General features: G+C 38.9%; 2 protein-coding genes across 2 annotated transcripts; both read left to right on the top strand.

Moving 5' to 3' along the window:
• The first annotated feature begins 291 nt into the window (after positions 1 to 291).
• LOC104415828 (norbelladine synthase) lies at positions 292 to 1,039 on the top strand. The gene is made up of 2 exons (XM_039300584.1): positions 292 to 475; positions 771 to 1,039. The coding sequence occupies exons 1-2, from the start codon at positions 292 to 294 to the stop codon at positions 1,037 to 1,039; spliced, it is 453 nt and encodes a 150-aa protein (XP_039156518.1).
• A 5,938-nt stretch (positions 1,040 to 6,977) lies between these two features.
• Positions 6,978 to 7,720, top strand: LOC104415808 (norbelladine synthase). The gene is made up of 2 exons (XM_010027185.2): positions 6,978 to 7,216; positions 7,316 to 7,720. The coding sequence occupies exons 1-2, from the start codon at positions 7,042 to 7,044 to the stop codon at positions 7,426 to 7,428; spliced, it is 288 nt and encodes a 95-aa protein (XP_010025487.2). The 5' UTR covers positions 6,978 to 7,041; the 3' UTR covers positions 7,429 to 7,720.
• The last annotated feature ends 3,079 nt before the right edge of the window (positions 7,721 to 10,799 follow it).

Here is a 10,799-nt window from a genome sequence, read left to right as displayed (position 1 = left end):
AGGTTTAGGTTTGAATTGGCACCAAAAAAAAGTTTAGGACTAAATTGGCACAAAGGCAAAAGGTTTAGGACTTTTTTGGCACTTTTCCCAATGGAAGAGCAACGGGTTCCTTCCTCCGCTTTTGTGAGTGAATGAAGAAGAAAAAAGGGAACGACTTCTCTGACTGTTCTATATATACATATGTCAACCCCTACACCAATTCACACATAACATCCATCCCATTCTCCACACCAACACGCACAAACACGTTATCGGTTAGAGAGGAAGAGGGACGGAGAGAGAGAGAGAGAGATGCCTGGGCTGGTGTCGTACGAGACAGAAGTTAAGGCGAGAGCAGCCAAAGTATGGGAGCTGTATGGCCCTACCAAGAGGGCCCTGCTGGCCAAGGAGGCCCTCCCCGACACCATCATCAAACTCGACATCCTGGAAGGCCAGGGCGCCGTTGGCACCATCATCAAGATCACTTTGGCCGGAGGTACATGATATTGTATGTGTGTGGATGTGTCTAGAAAAATGATTGCGTGACAGTTTTTAATCCACCGTGGGAATAACAGTCCATTCTAAGCAACAAAAAATCAATTAATAAATAATCATAAATTGTTGTGAGATATACTCTTTCAAAAATTTGTGGTTCATAACAAACTGTTATCCTCACAGTACCTTAAAAATTATTATACTAGCAAAACCCTTATCTAAGTGACGCAATGATCATCAATTGCACTCATTTATTACCCATCTTCCTTTTGTCGCAACAAGTTTCTCCTATAAAGAGAAATTCACCAAGGTGGACCACAAAAACCATGTGAAAGAAACTGAGGCGATCAAAGGCGGGTTCCTAGATATGGGACTCTCCCTGTATCAATTGCGATTAGAAGTGATAGGTAAGGATGAGGAGGAGTCGTGCGTGATCAAGTCCACCATTAAGTATGAAATCGTCGACGGGGCTTCCTTTGATGTCTCCCTCATCTCAGTGAAGCTGTTTGCGGATATCGCTAAAGTTATTAAGAAGCAACTCATCACCTCAGCCGGCACCAACTAAGCACCTACGACAAAGCTACTATCATCTACTTAATGGTCGATTGAACCGAGAGTATTCTAAATCAATAAATCCCCGTTGCCTTATCTCTTTTCATGTATAACGGGAGAGTTGTTCCAGAGTGATTTTCAACTAAACGTTAGAGCTGTATTGATTACCAAGCTTGATATTGGTTTCTACATCATGGTCAACCCAGTCGAGTAGATATGCTTGCAAATTGTAACAGGAAAATAAAGGAGAGAGACACTGACCTACTCTGCAAAGCTGAGGACGTGCATGCATTCACAACGAGTGGGGTAGGAGATGGAAACACGACCTAGTTTTCCACATGTGTCGACGAGGGGACCCGAACCGGCAATTTTTTTGTTTGACTTAATAATGCATGTGATGAGGAACAGGGGGCGGTCTTGTCATTTAACTTAGGCCAAGTAATGATGAAATGGTGACCCATAAGCTTAGGTTGACCAATTAGGTGTGGCTTGGAGAATAAATGAAAGTATGACTCACTAACTTAGGTGGCAAGGATGAGATTTGGTAATCATGACGATAAGATCTTCTTTGAAAAACAAGTTAGCGCCATTAATGAAGCTTGGACAACTACCCCATTCATTCTTAACCTTTGGCTCACTTCTTCTCCTCCTCCTTTCTTGCACGCCCTCTTTCTCTCTCGGCCTTGCTCGTCCACTGCCTCACCGAACAACTCTATCTCTTGGTAAAACCACTTATGGTTCATTAAAGGTAAGTAAAATATCTGACTCTTGACTAGGACGATAGCCTACGTCGTTGAGTTTAGTGGTGTGTTCACCTGTGTAAACCATATGTATGTTGTAATGTTATTTTGCATAGTTTGTTCATATTTGTATGCTTGAATGTGTTCACACCCCAAGACAAAGTTGAGATTCGCTCGGCTAAGAATTGACGTCAAGTTATGATGGCCTAAAGCCGCAAGACTTTAGATCAGTATTGAAGCGTGTTGGTTCCAAGTCTTACTTGGTATGGAGATCGGCCTAGGCTTGTGGTTCAAGCCACAAACTAAGAATCGTGCTTGACATATTATATAATATGATGTTGAGAATTATGGCACACTCACTTGAATGAGCACGCCTATGGGCCATGCATGAGTCGACTAAGAAAAAAAGTAAGAATCGACTTGTGTGATGCACTTTTGTTATGCACTTAAAAATGAAAAAGTGTCTGTTGCCAAATAGCCTTAGCGGCAATGCCTCGTTCATTGAACGGGATGTTCTGATTGAGCCAAGATGCCTGGGTTTGAGCCTAGATGCCTTGAGCAAGCTAGCCCCGAGATGTCATAGTTGAGCCAGGATGTCTAGGTTGAGCATGGGTGCCTTGGTGAGCTAGCACCAAGATGCCTCGATTGAGTCGAGATGCCTTGATTAAGCTAGGAAGCCCAACATGAAGCTAGAAGTCTCGGTCGAACCAAGAGGGCCTAGTCGAGCCAGGACAAAGTTAAATGAATCTTTTATTCATACCAATATATGCATAAGTATGACATGTTGATGTGTTCATTGGCAAGCTAAATGTAAGCATGTATTGAAGTATACGATAATGGACATCCGCATGTAGTCAAGGTGTAGCAATAAGTTTGCTATTAATTTGCCATCGGCATTGTATTGCGAGTGTTATACTTACTAGATTTTGATGATGAGATGTTCTTCTAGTAGAGAATTAAAAGTTTTACTTACTGAGTCCATGACTCACCCCATTGTTTTTCAGAATTGTAGGCATGGAGGTCTCACATTAGCTGTTTACCGTGGCCTTTTGAGCGTAGAACATGTAGTGGTGGTAAATATAATGGCCTGTGACAAAAAGACTTATAAATATAACTGATGTAATTGTTTATTTGTAAGTGGTTGTTTTACTGGCTATTCGTTATTGCATGAGTGTTGTATGTACGTTTCCGCATGTTATTAATGGAAAGATAAAAGAAACGGGACAGCGACGCACCTGAAATGTCGTGAAAATAACTCATGTAGCTCAAGACCCTAGGGATGGAGTTGGGGTCGTCATAGCAAGTTCATAAAATTTTCGCTTTATTAGTTTTTAATTTAATTGAAATAAGATTTGAAAAAGAAAATAATAAAAGATGCCACATGTGAGAGAGAAATTAATTTTAAAATGCCATAGTTATACAAATTGACGGTGTTAACGAGATAACTTGATTATACAAATTTGAAAAAATTTATAATTTGATTGCACTTTTTACAAATTTTAAAACCTAATTACACTTTTGTCATAAGTTTTAGAATTTTCAGTGCACATATCTCTGTCCCTTTTGTTTTGCACGGCTGCCAACCCCTTTGCTAAGAGTGAAAACTTGGGTCTTCATGTAGGTTTCGTGCCTTGTACCGCTTGACTCGATCATGCAAAGGATGAGCTTACGTGAATAAATTGCCGAGTACCAAAATGTCTTGCTCTAAACAATTCATCGGCTCGATAGGTTTAAATTTCTTTCGTCGAACCCGAGGTTTCTAAATTTTAATTTTTTGGTCAAAGGTTAAATTTTTCGGTTTGACAAAGAAGTTAACCTTTGTTATTTTTATTTCTATGAAAATTTGAAATCTCAAGGACTAATCCTACGTGCATTTAATAAATTGCAATAAAGGTGACAAGGACACTAATCTAATTTTTCTTTTTTGGATAAAAAAAAATAATTGGAAACTACAATTTACCGGCTTGATTTCCTCCATATCTCTCAAGATTATATGTTAGCCATGTTCTCCTCCAATCAAATCTCCTGTTGTTGATTAATATTATAATTTATGTGTTATTACGACTTACCTGCTTGGTTTCCTCCAACGAAATTGAGGACAAACACGAATTGTCTTTCTTCATTTACATATATAAAGTCTAGTTGAGTTCTAACTTTTTTCTTCCTTCTACGTCATTTACGGTTATGTCGCCATGTATGTAGTGTATATGGAACCCTTGCTACTTTGGGTCGTGTAATGCGGCAATGATGGTGCATGCATTGTAGCTTTGCTGAGAAAATTACTTAAAATGTCTTAAACCTATTATATTTATACCAATTAGTTCTAAACCTTTCAATTTATCTAATTTAGTTATAAAAAATTTTATAATTTACAAACTCAATTCATTTGGCCGATTTTGGCAAGAAATTAATGACATGGACGCCAAGCATAATACATGGTACGAGCAAACATTAAGGTGGATTATATTTTTCATTCTTATTTTTAAATTTTTAAAAAATTTAAAAGAATTATGAATTTTTTCTTTTCTTTTTTTATTCTTGAAGGCTAGCGGGGCCGCTAGCCTCTAAGCAAGGGCCTACAAGCCCTTGTCACCTATGGCAGATGTCATGAGCCCTCGCCCCTCACCTTGATTTGAGTGAGGGCAATTGGGCGAGGACTACAAGTCTTGACTCACCACAGTGAGGCTCGTGGCCCTCACCTAGCTATGAGCGAGGGTTGTAAGCCCTTGCCTAGTGGCCGACAAGGGCTTGCACACCCTCACTTAGTGGCCGGCAACTCCCTACCAACCCTCAACAATATAAAAAAAAATGAAAAATTCAAAAAGTAAAAATAAAAATTTTAAAAAATTTATGTCAGCATTAATTGTACAACATTGGACGATTTCCATATCATTAATTTTCCAGTCAAAATTGGCCAAATTGACTGAATTTGCAAATTGTCAAAAAGTTTATAACTAAATCGATCAAATTAAAAAGTTGAGGATTGAGTTGGCATAAATCTAATAGGTTTAAACTTCTTTGTGATAATTTTGATGGGAGAACGGTAATAATTCGAACAATATCGAATCAACGCAGCGGAATAAAATAATCTCCCCTCTTGTGTAAACCTAATAGGAATCAATATAATAGAGTAAAATAAATACCAAGCACGCGAACACAAGACGATTTTTTACGTGGAAAACCTCCTCGATGTGAGGAGATCAAAAACCATGGGACCGGAGTCCACCCGAAATTCTTCACTATCAACAAAATTGTTCTTCTCTAGCAAATACTAGAGGTACATAGCAGCAAAGACATCAAGAACATAATTCTTGGCAATACACATAAACTTCACAAGAGATCAAGGATAAATCTGACCAAAAACGCAGGTTTTGATCAATCCACAAAAAACCTGATGTAGGGAGCTTCAAACGAAAATCAAACCGTTCAGATTCGATAAAATTGCGCCACGAACATGCTGACAAAATTTCAGCTCAATCGGACACAAATCGACCTCCAATGCCAGTTTGATGTAAATCAGATATTGCCCCAAACCTCAAATTTTCTGCTTTCTTTTTTTCTCTTGTTACTATTTCGTTTTTTTTTTTTTTTTTTGCGACTACCTCTTTATATAGATAGTGAGAAACCATATTTCTTCATATAACTTATCATATGGGCTCAAGCCCTTTTTGGGCTTGCAACTCATTGGACATCCTCCACATAGGAGTGAACCAGCTAACAAATTTTGCCTGATTTTGCTTGTGTTAGGTTTTCAATTCGATGATGGGATGAGTTTGGCCCCTGCTGGACCTGGACACTATAGAGAATAGTGCTAGCTGGCATGCGATTTGGTGATCCTGAGTGGCTTGCTATGTCTATGGCCCCATGACACAACATCAACCAGATTTTTGGTTCTTACATAGGACTGAGCCCGACATGTGTCGAATGTTATTGGAAAATTAGAGAAAGAGACTTTGAAATGATCCCCTTGGATTTTTCCTCGATTATTTGAATACATTCGAATAGACTTTTCACAGAAAAGAAGAAGAAGAAGAAGATTCAAATTAATTACAGTTTCTGATAAATTCCCAATTCAAACATAATTACCGTACTCTAAATATATCTATTCGACATTGAATCGTAATTATCATGTTCAAGATTTATCTATCTTTCACACCATTCCACGCAACATGCATACAAGTACAAATAATCGAATGAATGAGGCTTCAAGACATTTGATGCGTTCAATTAACTTTTACCAAGTCTTAGGGTGTGTTTAGTTCAATTTTCCTAAGAGGCTTTTAACCTCCAAAGTCTCTTGGGGAAATGCTAAGGTGTTAGACAAGCATTTTAAAGTAGTTTTTGATCAAATACTAGCCTTGGGAATTTTGAAAGCCCAAAACTATTCTCACCCAGCATTCTCGGGGTAGCATTTGCGGAATGTTGCAATTAGGATTAAAATATTTTTTTCCTTCCAAAAGTACTCTCACTAATTCTTTAGTTTTCCAATTTAGCCCCTTCTGTAATTGCTCATCTTCTTTACCAAATTCTCTAATTTGGCTGGCGAAGGGCTGACAAGGGATTGGTCATGTCACCCTCACCAAAGGTTGCCGAAGGTCCGGTGACCTCAGCTGACGGCCACCTACACCAAATCTGGCTCACTAGCGGCCTAAGCCCTTCATCAGCTCTAGTGAAAGGTTTTGAGTTTTTTTTAATAAAAAATATTTAAAAAATATATAGCGAGAGCTCATTACAAAAAATTTTAAAAAAAAAAATCTAAACATTACTTGAACTCAAAGTGACTTTATAAAGAGTTTTTACCAAAGGATCTTGGTTTCATCATTTGCATTACACCCAAAACCCAATTTCTAAGTTAAATCAAACCCACTGTCTAATAGAGATAAGGTAAATGTTATAAACCAAATTCCAAAATTCCGAAGCACTAAATATATTTGCTGATCTTATAATCGCCAATTGAGAGGGTCTCATTCTCCAAGGGATTGTGACATATTAGTAATTGATAGGGTCTCATCCGTAGGACTCCGACTCAGCCGCGCCACGTGACTGGATCGCTGAACGGCGCGGAACCAGAGGAGCGTGATTACCTAATATTTTCTCCTACCTTGGCCTTGAGATTGAATTTCAGAAAAAGAAAAAGAAAAAGGAACAACTTCGCCGACTGTTCTATAAAATGCATGCGCCACCCCGACCCCCACCCACGCATCACATCCATCCAGCCTCCACGACAGACGCATAAACACACGTCGGTTAGAGAGAGAGAGAGAGAGAGAGAGAGATGCTTGGGCAGTTGTCGCACGAGACGGAAGTGAAGGTGGGAGCAGGCAAAGCATGGGAGCTGTATGGCACGCTCAAGCTGGTCCTGCTGGCCAAGCAGGAATTCTCTAATACCATCTGCGACGTCTTGGAAGGTGATGGCGGCGTTGGCACCGTCATCAAGCTCAATTTTGGAAGTATGTGATCTGGCGAGCGTGTGTTTGTGAGTGTCTAAGTGATTGCGATGATCATCTACTTCACACGTCCATGACCCTTCTTCCTTTGTCCCGCGGTAGGTTTATCCTATACAGAGAAGTACACAAAGGTGGACCACGAGCGCCGCGTGAAAGAAACGGAGGCGATCGAAGGTGGGTTCCTGGACATGGGGCTCTCGCTGTATCGATTGTGATTCGAAGTGATAGGCAAGGACGAGGAGGAGTCGTGCGTGATCAAGTCCACCATCGAGTATGAAGTCGCCGACGGGGCTTCCTTCGACGTCTCCATCATCTCTATCAAGCAGCTCGCAGATATGGCAGAAGTCGCCAAGAAGCACTTGACCGCCACGGCCAGCGCCGAATGAACACCCGCAACACGAGTATCTATTCGGGGTCGGTTGGACCAAAAATATTATAAATCAATATCTCCTTGTTGCGTCGCTCTTTTCATGTATAACGTGAGAATTGTTCCCGAGTGATTTTTAAATAAGACCAAACCTGTATTAGTTACCAAGTTTGACAGTGGCTTCTACATCATATTCAACCGAGTAAGATGTGCTTGCAAATTCAAACCGGACCTGCTCTGCACTCTCTGCAGAGGCGAGGAGGAACGTTCGCCACGAGCGGGACAAGAGACGGAAACACAACCTTGCTTTCAGCGTGTGCCGACGTGAGAAGCCGGACGGGCGGTTTTGTCGTTTAATTTAATGCATGTAAGGGGTTAAAGTAAGTAAAAAGGGAAAATACAAAGAAAATTCAACCTACTTCGGGTTCGAAAATTTAGATGAGCTTTAAGTGTCGAATAATATTCTCTTCATATTAAAAACCTTCATCTGAACATAGGTTGTTATGGCTATTAAAGCCTCCCCCCTTCCTCTGATTGTGACTAGAGTTTTACAGAATATGCGGTAGTTAACGCCGAATAAATTTTTTATTCGGTGCTTGTTAAATTAAACAACAAAACAACATTCTATGTTCGCTATCCAATCCACCACCATGAACAGAAAAAACCAATCTATTTGGGCCGATTTGACGCGAAAATGAAGTTTTTGTTAACGTTGGCAAAGCCATGTTCTCCTCCAATCGAATCTCCGATTGATGGTTAATATTATTGTAAATGTGTCCATGTTTTTAGTCAGTGTTGTGCCCTTTTATAGTCTAGCTGAGTTTTTTTAACTTTTTTTCTTCTTTCATATATGTATTTTTTGGAACCATTGCTATTTTGGGTTGTGTAATGTGGCAATGCAGCTTTGATTGTGTTACGTTTTCGATTCGATGGTTGGATGAAGTTGGCCACAGCTGGAGCTGGTCATCAATCATAGAGGATAGAGAAAGCTGGGATGCGATTTTGGTGATCCTGAGTCGGTTGCTATGTTTAGCTCAATGGCCCCATGACACAACATCAACCAGATTTTCGGCTCTTACGTAGAAGTGAGCCCGACATAATAGTTTGCACATCTCGAATACTATTGGAAAATGAGAGAAAGACTCTGACATGATGCCCATGAGTTTTTCCTAGATTTTTTAATACATCCAATAGATTTATCGTCACGCAAAAAAAAAAAAATTATCGTAAATAAAGAGATTCAAATAGATTATAATTTTTGTGAATTCGACATTCAAACACAATTAGCATATTCAATTTTTTTTTCAATATTTTGCAACATTTCATGCAACATGTACAGTAACCATAGTATGAATACTCAGAACAAATGCGACTTCAAGACATTTGGCTCATTCAATTTAACTCTTACCAAGTTTTAAATATGTCTGAAAACAACGAGGTTGATGTTATAAAGCAGAAAATACATGTAAGTGCTGGTTGATTGTATCACCACCGTTGATAGGAAACCATACTCAAAAGGATTGATCTAATATTTGTGGTTTCAATAGCTTGTTGCATTATGATATGTGACTAGATACCTCTTCTTTTTGTCTCAAAAACAAGACAAAAACAAGACAAGGCAATCTCACATATCATGCAAGATAACAGTAGATTTTCTATTTTGTTGCTATTTTATAGATTGGGTGATCCCAAGAGTGAGAGGAATTATGAGCTAATGGGAAAGAAGATATCCAATTTTGTAATAGACCTAATCATGAGTATGACGGTTAATTGAAACCCGCTTGAGTGAACAAAGTTTGAAGCATAATCCAGATGAGTTTGGATAAACAGCTTCTTTCTTCAGCTCTAGCTTGGCCTGGAACACCAAGACCCGAACCAAAACAACCTGCATCGTACTAACATTCTCTTCCTAGAAAGAGAGAGGGGTTCGACAAGAGGCAAAACATAGTTCCATCAAGAGAAGCAGTAGCAGCAGCAGCAGCAGCGGGAACGAAGGAGATGAGACTGACCCACATAAGCTCTCGCTCGTAACGGGCTTGGTACCGCAGAGGAAGCCAGGCCCATCAGTTCCATTCCAATGGCTGCATTTGTCTTTGCACTTTGAATGTTGTCGATGCCTGTTTTGCTTTTTATTTTTCGCTTATTAACTTTCTCTTAAATAACCTTTTGTTATTTTTTAATCTAAGAGAATTTAAAATCTAAAGGATTAATTCTACATGCCTATATTAAATTGCAATAAAGGTGATAAGGACACTAATCTAATTTTTCTTTTTTGGGTAAAAAAGGAAATAATTGAGAACTACGATTTACCGACTTGGTTTCTTTCATATCTTTCAAGATTATATGTTAGCCATGCTCTCCTCCAATCAAATCTCATATTGTTGATTAATATTATAATTTATGTGTTATTACAACTTACCTGCTCAGTTTCCTCCAACGAAGTTGAGGACAAACACGAATTGTCTTTATTCATGCACATATAAAGTCTAGCTGAGTTTTAACTTTTTTCTTCCTTCTACTTCATTAATGGTTATGTCGTCATTTATGTAGTGTATATGGAACACTTGCTACTTTGGGTCCTGTAATGCGGCAATGATAGTGCATGCGTTAGCTTGGCTTTGGAAATTATTAAAAAAAGTATTTAGACTCGTTGTCTTTATACTTATTCAGTCTTAAATCTTTTAATTTAACCAATTTAGTCATAAATTTTTTGATAATTTACAAATTTAGTCAATTCAGCCGATTTTAGCAAGACATTAATAACATGGATGCTGGGCATACTATATAGTACGAATTGTGCTAACATGATTTTTATTTTTATTCTTATTTTTTAAATTTTTTATTTTTTTACTAATTTTTCCTTTTTCTTTTATTCTTGAGGGCTAGCAAGGGGCCACCGGCGTTTGGGCAAGGGCCTGCAAGCCTTTGTCTACTATGGCAAATATCGCAAGCCTTCCCCCAAATCTAATCGAGGGCTACAGGCGCTCACAGGCCACAAGGCGAGAGCTACAAGTCCTCATTGGCCACAACAAGGCTTGTGGTCCTTGCCAAGCGGTCGACGAGGGCTTGCACACCCTCACTCAGTGGTCAACACCCCTACTAGCCCTTAATAATTAAAAAAATCTAAAAATAAAATAAAAATTTTAAAAGAATTTTATGTCAATGTCAGTTATCTCACATCAAACAATGTCCACGTCATTAATTTCTAGTCAAAATTGA

The sequence above is a fragment of the Eucalyptus grandis genome, chromosome 1 (assembly GCF_016545825.1).
Source record: "Eucalyptus grandis isolate ANBG69807.140 chromosome 1, ASM1654582v1, whole genome shotgun sequence".
Lineage (NCBI taxonomy): Eukaryota > Viridiplantae > Streptophyta > Magnoliopsida > Myrtales > Myrtaceae > Eucalyptus > Eucalyptus grandis.
Note: the sequence above shows the minus strand (reverse complement) of the source record. Positions and strands in the feature narration are given on the sequence as shown.

What these genes read in the sequence shown, in the direction of transcription:
- LOC104415808 (XM_010027185.2), top strand. Translation starts at nt 7,042, where the DNA reads ATGCTTGGGCAGTTGTCGCACGAGACGGAAGTGAAGGTGGGAGCAGGC. An exon ending in CATCAAGCTCAATTTTGGAA is followed by an intron (nt 7,217 to 7,315) that starts GTATGTGATCTG and finishes GTCCCGCGGTAG; the next exon opens with GTTTATCCTATACAGAGAAG.
- LOC104415828 (XM_039300584.1), top strand. Translation starts at nt 292, where the DNA reads ATGCCTGGGCTGGTGTCGTACGAGACAGAAGTTAAGGCGAGAGCAGCC. An exon ending in CAAGATCACTTTGGCCGGAG is followed by an intron (nt 476 to 770) that starts GTACATGATATT and finishes TCTCCTATAAAG; the next exon opens with AGAAATTCACCAAGGTGGAC.